The sequence below is a fragment of the Galeopterus variegatus genome, unplaced genomic scaffold, assembly GCF_000696425.1.
Source record: "Galeopterus variegatus unplaced genomic scaffold, G_variegatus-3.0.2 Scaffold2482, whole genome shotgun sequence".
Lineage (NCBI taxonomy): Eukaryota > Metazoa > Chordata > Mammalia > Dermoptera > Cynocephalidae > Galeopterus > Galeopterus variegatus.
This window is the reverse complement of record NW_007728593.1, coordinates 133,194-147,323: the sequence shown is the minus strand read 5'-3', so window position 1 is coordinate 147,323 and position 14,130 is coordinate 133,194. Positions and strand designations below refer to the sequence as shown.

The following is a 14,130-nucleotide window of genomic DNA, read 5'->3' as shown; positions in this document are numbered from 1 at the left end:
ACCGAGGGTTGTGATCCTGTTGCCGGTCCGGTCCGGTACGGGCGCGACACTGAGGGTTGTGATCCGTTGCCGGACACGAAAAAAGACAAAAAGGAAAAAAAAAAACAAAAAAACAAAACCCATGTTTGAATTCAAGCTATATTACTTAGTTCTTGCAGCTGTGCGAACTTAAAAGTACATTTTTAATCTTGCTCAGTCTTAGCTTCCACATCTAGAAAATGTGGGTGATGATATCTATCTTGCGATGAGGATTAAAGGAATCATATATGTTAAATACCAAAGCACAGAGTCTGGCATACAGTATAAATGCACACACACACAGAGGCAATGACATTTCTCGAATGTAGATCAACAGTATTAATGTCAGACATTCTATATTTCTTCAGAATTCAGTTTTCTCGCTAAAGCTACAGATCAGAAAAGTTGGATTACCAGAAACATATACATATTTATACATATATAACGTCTTATGTCCATCCCACCAGTACCAATACATTATGATAACCTATCTTAAAAAATGCTGAGGTACAACATTCATATTTTATTTTGTTAATGCATAAGAAAGTAACTTTGTTGTTCAGATTCATTATCTGAAATGAAGACAAATTGAGCATTCCCTGACTCCCTAATTTGGCACTTTGAGAAATTTCCTCTACACACCAAGTCCCCAAATGTACTCTTTTCTAGATCAAAAAAGGAAACATGCAATATATACAAGTGACAACACACGATGGTAATTTCGGTGAAAAATAATCCCCCCCACCAATAAGCAGCATGTCATGTCCTTAGAATATGTCACACTAGAAAGCTAGTAAAAATTCAAGCTAAGTAGGCAATTTAGAGTTTCAAGTTTTATCACATATGGGCCAAGTTCTAGAATACTTCCCTTAAAAAGGGACACTTTCAAAATGAAATCTCGTCAAAAGGTTTGATTTTGAATTATATGTGTATATATGAACTTCTCTGTTCTAACATTCAACATATTCAGGATTAATTCTAGAAAGCTGCTGTAGCTTATTTATAGAACAAAAATGATCTAGGCTCAGAAAGAGAAAATAGGGGCAAACAATTTTAAATAGTATCTCCCTATCTAACCCCGTCCATAGCATCACAAAGTTTTTGGCTTTCTGTTTTTCAACTAATGCCATAATTGAAATATATATTAAGTTAAATTTGTTATAAAGGCAGGAATTAAGAAAAAGTCATTTTTTGATGGCTTTAATTTAAGCAATTGAATGCTTTAGAACCTTCCTGAAAATGCTAGTTAACAGATACTATTCTTTTAGATGTTGCTTTAATTTGAAGCTTGGTGAAATCTAGATCCTTTATTAAACAGTCCCCTGCTAATTTTGGTAAGAGTACAATTTGAAGCCTGCAACAACTATTCTATGGACTCCTAAGAAGGGGGTTTTAGTAGGTTGCTGTTTTGGCCAGAGAAACATTTCAACAACTTTTTGCAATCTAAAATAAAAAACAACGAATGAAAACTACAAATAGAAATCTAGTAAGGCAATTCTATCATGTAGGAAAACTCTGTTTCCTAAACGTTTTCTACATTGATTTTTTTTTTTTTTTTAAAAGATGTGTTACCCGGTTCTTCCACAGTCAGTGTATGAAACTCAACTGAAGATGTGTACATATGGCAAAAAGATTCGTATATCCACAGCCGTCCATTTGCATGGAAGTCTTGTCACTGAATTACTTTGTGTGCTTCTGGTTGTGATCACTACAGGCCACCAGAGTGCTGGGAGGCCTGGCTGCTCAGCACTCTAACTCTTCCATAACCTCCATGACAATCGTGCGAGGGCCCGTCAGAATCAGGTTGCTCACAGTCCGGTAGTCTACGTGCAGCACGTTGAGCCCATTGACAGAGACGACGAACTGACAGACCTAAAGGAGAGATGGAAAGAAAGAATGTCTGTCATAGCTCCTGATTTTTTGCAGACCTTTAATAAAAATAGTGTGCAGCCCTAAAAGAAAACTTCATTCTTACAGTAAGTATCCAAATGTACCCTGCTGACAACTCCAATTCAATAATCTCCAAGGAGCTACACTTGGTCTGGAAGGCAGTATAAATGGGAAAAGCACTTGTTTTAGTGTTTTACAAAATTAGGCTTAAATCCTAACTCAGAAACTTACTAGCTCAAGCTAGATATTTAATCTTAGCTTTATTTCCCTCAACTCTAAAATAGGGATGATTAAAAATAATTCTAATATTACTACTACTAATAGTCTACCAACAACCTTATAAACTTGTTGTAAGAATTAAATGAGGTAAAGTACATAAAGCTTCTCTTACAGTGCTCTGAACCTATGAGGTACTCAATACATTCTTAGAGTCACAGTGTTTACAGCTATTATTCATATGGACTCAATATATTGGGAGACCTGATAGCCCAGTGTTCCCTGGACAGGCCTCTTTTACCAACTGTTCCTGCATTATTACTAATAGTGTCTCCTTTCACTTATTGAAGTGTCCCAGTTGATATGATAAATGACACACATTTCCCCATTTCCCACCATTATGAAAATGAATGAGGCCAACAAAAGCTAGCTTTTAGACTGCGCGTTGGTCACCCTGCGGTAGGAGAGAGAATTACAATACACTGAAGGGCATCATTCCGTTGTGAGTGGCCACTCAGAATACGTCACAGTGAGCTTGATACTGACTCACAGCTACGGCCCCAGATGGAGGTATTTCTCTTGAGGTTGGTGTTTGCATCAGAGGATGGCACAAACTAACAGATGGTTTATCTGTTGTGTGCCTTAAGAGGTGGAAATTGGACATGAGTGATTTGTTTATGTCACTCATATAGAAAAATGGAGAGACACACAGATCTCCAGGTGTCAGTGATAAGTACATCTTATTAGCAAAACATAACAAAACAGAACGTAAGTATGTATGGTGACTGGCACATAGTGGGTACTTGTGGTAAGCAAAATAATTCCCTCAATCCCCAAAGATGTCCATGTCCTAATCCCTGAGACCCCTGAATATGTTAGCTTACATGGCAAGGGGACATTGAAGTTGCAGATGGAATTACGTTGCTAATTAACTGACTTGAACACTGGGAGATTATTCTGGATTACCCTGGGCCCAAAGTATAAGGACTTTGTAAGAGTCCTTCTAAGGAGGTAAGAAGGTCAACGGCAGAAGTAGGAGATTTGACAACAGAAGATGTTAGAGTGATTCAAGGAAGAGACTAGAAGCCAAGGAATGCAGGCGGCCATCAGAAACTGAAAAAGGTAAGGAAACAGAAAACAGTCTCCCCTAAGAACCTCCAGAAGGAGTGCAGACCTACTAAACCTCGATATTAGATTTCTGGCCTCCAGAACTCTTTAAGAAATGTGTACTGTTTTAAGCTACTAAGTTTGCATTAATTTGTTACAGCAGCAGTAGGAAACTAACGTACTCAATAAATAGTCAGTATTGAATGAATTGAATGAATGAATGTACAAGCAAAAAAGCACAATTAGGATTGAGCCTGAAGGCTTTTTTGCTCCTTATATACTATCTCTTCTCTTACTGGGAGAATAGGAAAATAAAAAGGAAGAATTACAAAACAACAAGCAGGAAGAAGGGAGAGAAGTGGGGGAGAGGGGAAGGGAAGGAGTCAAATTGTTTGGTTTGATGGGTTAATTTAGTGATGTCTCCCATACCTGTTGTTCTCATCTTCATACTTGAAATACAATGTCTGAGTAATTAATGTGCATACCTGGTCCCAATAATTAATTAATTTAGCAGTGAACACTCAATCAAACCAAAATTGTAAAGTATAAAGACAGCTCTGTATCTGTAGAAAAGACATGTGATTTGGAATCAAAGACACAGATTTAAGTCCTAGCCTCCTTTGCTGGATGATTTTAATCAAGTCATTTCTCCTCTTCTATATGTCAATGACATAAATGTGTCTCATTTATAAAAGAGTTAGGTAAAAATGCCTATCCTCACAGGTTCAAATTAGATAATGCATTTAAAACCTCTGTAAATACAAGTACTACACCAATGCTGGGTTCTATTAATTTCTTCCCTTTAAAAATACCCACTTCCTTTATGGTTACATGCAAAACAAAATGGAAAATGGACGGTAGTAAGAAGAGTGGTTATTTACTCAATAAACACTTGCTGTTGTCATAAACCTCAATATTTTCCACTCCCCAACCTACATTCCTAGGGTGTTTTCTCTACACAAGTTGAGCATGTAATCACTGTTTCTCCTCTCCATAGAGACAGAAAGATTTTTGGTTGCCTAGGACTGGGAGTGGAGGTGGGGGTGAGGTGGGGTACGGGAGTGATTGGTAACAGATACGGAGTTCTTTTAGCGGTGATGAGAATGTTCTAAAATTGATTGTGGTGATGGTTGCATTGCTCTGTGAATATACTAAAAATCACTGCATTATACACTTTATATGGGTGGAATTGTATGGTATGTGAACTATATCTCAAGAAAACTTTTAGTAAAAAACAAAAGAAAACAAAACAAACTGAAGGGAAGAGAGGTCTGATGCCAACAGTGGGTGGATCCTTGTAGACTGGAGAGAGAGGTCATGGGTTTGGTTCAAAGATGGGGTTTTGTGTACCTCTTGATGGCGAGGCTCTTGGAGGCCATAGAACCTTGAGTTGTAAAGGCTGTGTGCTTGGGAGGATGAGTGATCTGTGACCTCTGCTCAGGACCTTTGCCAGGTGTCCAGGGGTGGGAAGGGGGCAGCCATCAGGGCAAGAAACAGTGGCGCCAGTACTAACACTGGTTAAGGTCCATTTTAGGGACCACCTATAAGCCCTGGGATGTGAGCTGGCGTGGGGCATGTATGATCTCAAAGGTGAAGGGCACCGGCAAGGGGTGCCAAAATGATCTGATATTGGACTTGTCATCAGTCATGATGAGTAGTGATTTGAAGTGAATTTAATTTTAGAAAAATAAAAAAAGAAGGCCATTTCTTGATTTTGGTTTGTATGTGGGTACACACACTCACAAATACTTCTCAAGTACCAAAGTTTGAGACTGATTTACTCTTTCATAAAGTATGGCGAAGTCAAAGCTACACTAGCCATAAAGACAACCTCACTCCCTTGCATTCCCCAGGTGCTGTCTGCAGTAGCAGAGGACAAGAGGGGTGTCAGAGCAAGTGTCCTGTGAATCGCTCATATCCCACGATCCTTCTTGCCTGTGCCATCACCCGAGCAGGCCTCGGCGAGCACAAACAGCAAATGAAGCCCCTTTATCACAGGTGTTATGGGGGAAAAGGCTATGACATCTTGCACCAACTACTAAGTGGAGAACTAAAATAAGGCTTTAAATAGCACAGTCTGTGCCTTCATAAAGCTTACAATTCATTTAAGAGGCAGAGTATAACAGGCAGGATCCTTTTCAAAACAGCAGGCAACTTCTCAATAAATTCTGTCACTTATTAAAAACCTATTCTTTTCCAAGCACCAATCCAGGTACTTTACATGCATAATCAAAAATCCTGAATAGGCATTTCTCAAAGGAAGATATATTAATGGTCAAGAGACACATGAAAAAATGCTCAATATCATTCAGCATCCAGGAAATGCAAATCAAAACCACTCTGAGCTACCATCTCACTCCAGTCAGGATGGCTAATATCCAAAGACTGAGAATGATAAATGCTGGAGGGGTTGTGGAGAAAAAGGGACTCTCATACACTGTTGGTGGGACTGCAAAATGGTGCAGCCTATATGGAAAATGGTATGGAGGTTCCTCAAACAATTACAGATAGATGTACCCTATGACGCAGCTATCCCACTGCTGGGAATATACCCAGAGGAATGGAAATCATATTGCTGAAGGGATACCTGTTATCCCATGTTTATTGCAGCACTATTTACCATAGCCAGGAGTTGGAACAGCCCAAATGTCCATCATCAGGTGAGTGGATAAGGAAAATGTGGTATATCTACATGATGGAATTCTACTCTGCTATAAAAAAGAATGAAATACTACCATTCACAACATTGATAGACTTGGAGAAAATTATATTAAGTGAAACAAGTCAGGCACAGAAAGAGAAATACCACGTGTTCTCACTTATTTGTGGGAGCTAAGAATATATAAATAAACACACAAACAAATAAAGGGGGGGAAAGAAGACACAATTCCTTGAATTTGTGAAGACAAGTGAACAGATGTGGTGTGGGGGGGAGGGGAGAGAGGAAAGGGGAAAAGTTAAAAAAAAAAGGCATTAAAAAAAAAAAAATCCAGGGCCAGCCCGGTGGCGCACTGCTACAGTGCGCCGCTTAGGAGCGCGGTGGCGCTCCCGCCGAGGGTTCGGATCCCACATACAGACCGGTTCCTGCTCACTGGCTGAGCAAGGGGCGGGCACAGCACCGAGGGTTGCGATCCCGTTGCCGGTCCCGGTCCGGTACGGGCGCGACACTGAGGGTTGTGGTCCGTTGCCAGACACGAAAAAAGACAAAAAGGAAAAAAAAAAAATCCTCCTAACAGCCATGTGGTAACATCTATTGGGTTTTGGCAATCCAGCTGCCCTTCTGCTAAAATCAACTTGATATCCTTTTCAGATATCACCTTTGCTCTGCTGTGGGTGATATGGACAGGAATGCCAACCAAGGTGCCCTCCTCTCCCCCCATTCATGGGCACCACTGAATCTGGAGCTAACACAGGAGAGAACGTTCCTTTGCTCTTGTACTTAGGTCTCCAGATCTGCCCTAGTTTCTGTCCTTTTTGGTTCTCTAGACCTGCCTTTGATTCTCTTACATACTTTATATCCTTTCAATCGATTTCTTTTTTTTTCTCTTATGATAGTGGGTTACTGTCATTGGCAACCCATGATTCCCAGTTCAATCCTTATGAACATGCTGAATGTCAGAGAGGTTAAATTATTTGCTCTAGGTCACATAACTAAGTGCCACATCTGGAGTGTGAAGTCCATATGACTCCACAGCCCTACATAAATTTAAGGTTGGGTTGCTTTTTGTGTCACTTAAAATCCTCAAAATACCTAAACTTACACATTTATTTCAAACTTTTTCCTTGAATAAGGCAAAAAAAAAGTCTTCAAAAGATTTATCATGCTTATACTCAAGGCAGTATTTTTAGAGTTAGGCTGTTAGGAAAGACGTCATCTCTTCCTAAGTGGCCTCAACAACTGTGGTGGTGCCAGCAGTTCAAATGTCCTGTTACTAAAAATGTATAAAATGGTCTAGAAATGTAGCTATTACTATGTAATATTTCAGTTACAATGGATTTCAATTAACATCTATGGTACATTAGGTTTTGCAAATCAACACACATTAGGAATAACCACAGGAAACACACAGCTTGGGGGAAAATTATTTCTCCTGTCTATTAAAAAGCACACTGGCACAACCACACAGAACAAGTGAAGACCTCTCAATGGGCCCACATTACGAACATGCTACCTCTGACTTGGGGTAGGGGATAGGCTTAGATGCCACCCATTGGTGGTAATGAGAAATTTTCTTCTTGTTTCTAATCATCTTTATCAGATCTGTTTTCAAAACCTGGATTGCAATTCTCTCCTTTCCCCAGTTTTTAGAAAAGTGATCAGTCTTGAGTTCACATGGCTGCTCTGTAATTCACCTCTCATGAGGAAGTACTACTCTAACTTTCAAAGGAAGGGATATGAACACATTCTCTTGAATGAAAAGGGAAGAACACAGCCTTCACAAGTCATACATATTAAGCCTAGGTAAGTAATGTCTTTGAGCAAGCAGACATTGGAGAAAAGTCCTAACAAGCCAAGTTGGCCTTGTAGGAGTTAACAGGAAGAAGGAGGCAGGACTGAGCACATTTCAGGGTGTGATCAAGTTGGGATAAATACCTAGGCTGAACTCCAGCTTTTCTCCTGATAGGAAGCCAAACCAACTAAATAATGTTTCCTCTAATTCCTCTCCCTGCGCCAGTCCTGGCAGATGTCCAGTAACCCTCCAGACAGAATGAAGGTCCATGGGATTGTTGCAATTGGACATCTGTCCTCATGTGACTGGAGTCTCACCACAATTGTTCAATTGTCTCATCCAAAGTGGGAGTGGGGCTGTGGAGAAAAACTACACCTAAGATACGTAAGTATCTTCTCATTGCTGTGGAAATCTGTATTCACCAAGAAACTTGCATCCATAAAATTGCTGCATTCATTGAATGTCACTCTGACTTGTCTCTAATTTTTTCTTTCTGATCTTGAAGAAGAAAGAAGGATTGAGGAAGGCTGCTTCAGATTTCCCCTGAAAATAACAGAAAACATTTAGCAAGACATAGGCAGAGAGAGAGAAAGTTTCAGAGACAGAAAGAGTCAGAAGGAGAAAAGAGATAACACAGATACAAAAGATGCATAAAGTAATCAGGAGGAGCCGAGTCCTGGTTAGTAGGGTCATGAAGCCTGCCCAATGAAATGATACAGAAAGCAGAAACGAGATTTAAGTAGCACGTCGTTACCAAAATTTTTAATCAAGTAGAACACTCAGATGTGCTCTAGAGATCATCCTGATCAAGCTCTCATTAAAAGTGGAACTCTCTTTTACAAATCCCTGCCAGGTTTGCAGCCTACCTTTTCTTGAATATTTCTTATGCCATGAAATGCACCAATTAATGAAAAAGGCTTTTTGAAGGCCGGATGCATGTTAGAAGTCCCAGCTATGCATTCAGTCAACATGAGTTAAGGCATTTTCACTGCTTAATTGCTTAGCCAGGTTTGCAGCCTACCTTTTCTTGAATATTTCTTATGCCATGAAATGCACCAATTAATGAGAAAGGCTTTTTGAAGGCCGGATGCATGTTAGAAGTCCCAGCTATGCATTCAGTCAACATGAGTTAAGGCATTTTCACTGCTTAATTGCTTAGGTGAAAAGCACACTCCAATATAAAGGGGTGTTCTCAAACTGTAGTGCAAATATGAATTACCTCCAGGAGTTGACTGAAAGTGTGAATTCTCAGATATCACCCAAGACCTACCAAATCAGACTCTCTGGGAGTGTGCCCCAAGAATTTGCATTTTCATTGAGCATATCAGGTAATTCTGATACAGCACTACGTTAAGAAACAGTGCTATAAAGTATCCACCAGATTTTGTTCTACTAAAGGTTAAACACTCATACCATACCTGTTAGCATTATAATAACGCATTCTTTGACCATGAGCACTAACAATCTCATATAAAAAAGAGGCTGACATTCCATTTTATTAAAATTATTACTTGTCTCAAGTTTATTTCACTTTTAGAGCCAATTTTGCTATCTTTTAGACTTCAAAACTAATCATAATAATGTATAAAATGCCTAAGTTTGGAACTATTATCAGAGATAATATCAAAGTTGTCCAAAACGCGATACCAAAAATAATAAAAACCTGCTGTCATGTTAGACCACACGTACCTTTAAAGCCATTTGTGAACCTGCTATCTCTCAAATGTTGATGTGGCAAATTAATACCATGATCAGACCTCCTGAGAATAAGGCTTGAGGCTTTTTGACAGACAAAACATCAAAAAAGAAAAAACTGAGAGCGAACCAGAGCAATGAAAGTTATGAATAGATTAAGAAATATTTGAGGGCCGGCCCGGTGGCACACTGCTACAGTGCGCCACTTGGGAGCACAGTGGCGCTCCCGCTGAGGGTTCGGATCCCACATACAGACCGGTTCCCGCTCACTGGCTGAGCGAGGTGCGGGTGTGACGCCGAGGGTTGCGATCCCGTTGCCGGACACGAAAAGAGACAAAAGAAAAAAAAAAAAAGAAATATTTGAAAGCTGTTGAAATCTAGAGCTCAGAAAGAAAAAAGTCATACACATCTGGTTTTCATAATATACTACTGGAAACTGCAGAAGCAGCGGTGTACACATTTAGAGAAAGCACGACCTTCTTATGGATTATCTGTTATTTCTCCTCTGTTATCCACACCTATGAAAGCCTAGCCATTTGGTCCATGTCTTAGTCTGTTAAGGTTGCTATAACACATACTATAGACTGGGTAGGTTATAAGCAACAAATATTTATTTCTCCCATTTCTGGAGGCTGGGAAGTCCAAGATCCAGGCACCGGCAGAACAAGTATCTGGTGAGGACCCCTTTCTCGTAGATGGCACCTTCTATGTCCTTACATGGTGGAAGGGGAAGGGGGTCTCTTTCTGGCCACTTTTATAAGGGCACAAATCCTATTCATGAGGGCTCTTCCCCCTTGACCTAATAACCTCCCAAAGGCCCAATCTCTTAATACCATCACTTTGGGGGTTAGGATTTCAACATACAAATTTGGGGGGGACACAAACATTCAGACCATAGCAGTCCATACCCCCAGACCACTTCTTAGGTCACAACTTGCCAGTCAGCATGGGCAGTGCTACAACCACTAATAAGAACATCTACTACTATTCCAAAGTTCCCTACATGTTTAATTTCACTTAAAAGTCCTGATACACCCTATGAGGCAGGTACTATTATTCTTATTTCCATTTCACAATCGAAGGTGTAGATTCAGAAGAAGTAAAGTAATGAGTCCAAGTTCATGGAGCTAGTAAGTGGTGGAGCCAGGATTCTGGCTATTTGTGTACTTAAGCCTTAGGCTACCCTTTCTCCTGAGTAACAGATAAATCAGCTTCCCCCAAACTGGCACTGACACCACATGGATGAACACCCCGAACTGATGTCTATGCCCTTCTTACACGCAGTGAATTTCTTAAGAACACTGCATTTGATTTTTCCTTCTACCACCCCTGAAAATGGAGTAATGCTCACTAGATGGTCATCATTTTCACCACCATTGTCATTGCCGTCATCTTTATCCAGGGAAGAATGTAGAGGATTCTTGAGGCAAATGTACTTCACCGGGCCTGGTTTTCCAAAGCCTTGCAGTTTCAAATATTGACCTTGCAAAGGACAAGAAACTTTCCTCAGGCTATGAAGTCTCTGATGTAAGATAAAGATTTGTAAGACTGCAAGGCTGCTGGTTCAAAGACAAACTAGTTACTGATTGATATGTAAGGTTACTGAAAAGCTGCTGGAGGGAGAAGGAATGTTTGCTAAGATCAAGCTTTTGTTAATGGATCACTTAACTGCCTTAATGGAATGTCATCTGACTTGTTTCACTGAAAGTTACTAGCCTATATTGTTAAACTATTATCCCACCTATGTCTCTTGCTGTAACTTCCTGGGCTAAAGAATAAATGCAGGAAGAAAACCCCAATTCAGGGTTAATTTCCCAAGGAAGGAATGCCTCTTGTTGAGGATTCTGGTTCCTGCACAATCCCTGTTCCCCCAAACAGCCCAGTGAATGCAGATTTTACTATAAGGGAGAAAAACCAGCGCATGGGGCCAGGAAAGCCTGTTGGATTCTGGTTTGGGAAATGGAAATAGATTTTTTTTTTTTCCTTTTTATCTTTTTTCGTGACCGGCAACGGATCGCAACCCTCAGTGTCGCGCCCGTACCGGACCGGGACCGGCAACAGGATCGCAACCCTCAGCGTTGTGTCCGCACCTCGCTCAGCCAGTGAGCGGGAACTGGTCTGTATGTGGGATCCGAACCCTCGGCGGGAGCACCACCGCGCTCCCAAGCGGCGCACTGTAGCAGTGTGCCACCGGGCCGGCCCTGGAAATAGATTTTGAATGATGTTGTTATCCATTCAGATCGAAAGTAAAAAATTTAAAAAAAAAAATAGGTGATAAGAAAGAATTTGCTCCAATCCAAGAGAACCCCACAAGAATAGAGAATCCAGAAGCCACTGTAAACAATCAACATAATTTTAAAGTAAACAGAGCAGTCAAATTCCATTAAAGAATCTCTGGTCCTGTCCACAAGTTATTCACATTAATGAGGTTGTTTCAGAACTGAAACAGCCGTACAGTATAAGTGGACTCACAGATGGTCCCTAAGCAAAATATTACACAGACACATAAGCTGAGTCAAGATTTGCTAGTAAGCAGGAATTCCTTACATGTATAGAATGCTTTAAGCTTACAAAAACACTCACATTCAGCAAGGACACTACTTAAGAATTTTGGATGCTGCATTAGTAAATAAGTTGTGTGTTTGTGTCTACTGCAGACAGCAGAACACTGTTCTCGGGGAAGAAAAAAAAAAGTAGAAGAAAAGAAAACTTGCAGCTGTATGTTCAGCCCCGTAAATCTCTCCGCCAACTATGCAACTGTCTGGAGTGTGACTGGTGTGGGAGGAGGCACAGATCCAGTTCTTGGACAAACACAGGATTCTCTCTCCAGAGAATTAGCCTTCCTCTAAGCTTTGTGCATTTTAAGCATGCTATATGGCTGTGAGGTGCTCCCAAAGAATAGAATGCACAATTAGCCTTGAAAGAAAACCAACTGTATGTAAGATGATTATCTTTCACAATAAAACAACAACAATAACAAAAGCAGCACTAAAGCATTTTTGTTTAAAATTGAGAAATTCAAAGTGCCTTCTGGTCTTGCACAGAATCTGCCTCTTTCCAACCCAAATCGATCAAAGGTCTGTTTCAGATCCAGGCTCACCCTTGGTTCACTCTGCTCAGCAGGGCGGATCAATCACAGGAGGACTGTGGTGCACTTAAAGGACAGCAGGAATGGGGAACACTGGTTCACTCCGCAGAACTTGGATTCCCAAAGTCAGGATGAAAACTTGCCTTCTGGGGATTCTTTCTAGACATGGGGATTAGGCTGAATGAAGGATTTACGACCAACACTGGTGGTTCATGTCACCTTCCCAGACGCCACTCCTGATTGCTCTAGGAACACTTCCAAGGTCTGCTGCACTAAGGACAGACAGAATACTGTTGATCTGGTGGTTCCCCAAGGCTATAAGAAGTATTCAGTTGCAGAAAAGAAGCAATTATACACATTATAACCACAAAGTTCTGTGGACTTCCTCTACTACTGAATGAAAGAAATCTACCACCTGCGAGCAAATTCTCACCCTCACACAGAACTGGTTTACACTGTGTATACAGAAGTTCCCTAAAATTCCCCATAATTATGAATGGAGTTGGGGGGTGATTTCAACAGCAGGAGACACATTCTCAACACATATCAACTCCCACACAAGTGTAGTCAACTCCCACGTGAACTTATGGCTAAGAAGAAAGAGGTGCCACAAGGTCAGACTTCCTCCCTTATCCCAAATTCTTTCCTCTATAAGAATCCTTTACTCAATTATCAGTTTGCCCTTAAATGTTTATTATTAACCGCTTAACACGCAGAAAGTATTATACTTTCTTCAGGATTATGCTAAAAATGCAAAATTAATATACCAAAGAGCTCAAAAGATTGATTACTAGACAAGATGCAGTACATTAAGGTTATTCATCAGGCAACTAACTGCATTATAACTTTGTTTTCATAAATGCAATGCATATAGTATTTCGTTCATAAGGGATGATCTGTAGTATTTTGGTGACATTATTAACCTTCAAGGGTGAGTCAGTGTCTCCCATTCCCCTTATTCTCCCTTCAGGGTGGTGTTGCTCTGATCCAGACTAAGATCACTGTATGTGAGAGTGTGTGTGTGTTTGTGTGTTTTGCCTATTCTGTGCAGAGACACACAATTTTGGTGTGAAAAGTAAAAGGATTATAAATAGGACTGGGCACTGAGCAACCTCTTTTTGAGTGCACTGCGATATGGATTAAGCAAACTTTGACATCCTTTGCTGGATGACCCCAGGGGAGGAAGCCAAGCAGCTGGTGTCTGCTCCAGAAATCCTTCCTTGTTCTACCAGTAGATGGCCATATTCAGGGCCACCCAAGCTGTGGGCCAGGCAATGGGGTTGCCAATGAGGCTACTCAGGAGTACCTCTGTTCAAGAACTTGTGCTAAACATCAAGAGGGTGCTCCATACTGACTTGGCTAAGGACTGGGAGTAAAGCCTTGTCTTGCAATTAAAAAGTGGCCATGGGCCAGTGTGTCATCTGGGTCATATCATCTTTAGGATCCTAGCACATTGGTGACAGAGAATTGTATGCATTTGTAGATTGAGATCCCTCCAAATCTCCATTTCAGGGAACACCTAACCTCTGGCAGAGTAGATTACATATTTTACCAATATTAGCCAGATGGAGAAATTAAGGACTAGAAAGGTAAAATAATTTTACACATTTGAAGGGCACTAGGATATAATGGAAGGACCAAGGGCTCTGGAGTCAGACCCGGGCT

The 14,130-nt window shown here is 40.7% G+C and overlaps 1 protein-coding gene across 1 annotated transcript in view; it reads right to left on the bottom strand.

Annotated features, from left to right (window-relative positions):
- Positions 1-344: 344 nt before the first annotated feature.
- Positions 345-14,130, bottom strand: part of LOC103597978 (DEP domain-containing mTOR-interacting protein-like) — a 143,238-nt gene continuing 129,452 nt past the window's right edge. The window contains exon 13 of the mRNA XM_008581876.1: positions 345-1,890. Within this exon, the coding sequence (XP_008580098.1) occupies positions 1,762-1,890 (129 nt within the window). The 3' untranslated portion in view covers positions 345-1,761. The remainder of the gene's footprint in view (positions 1,891-14,130) is intronic.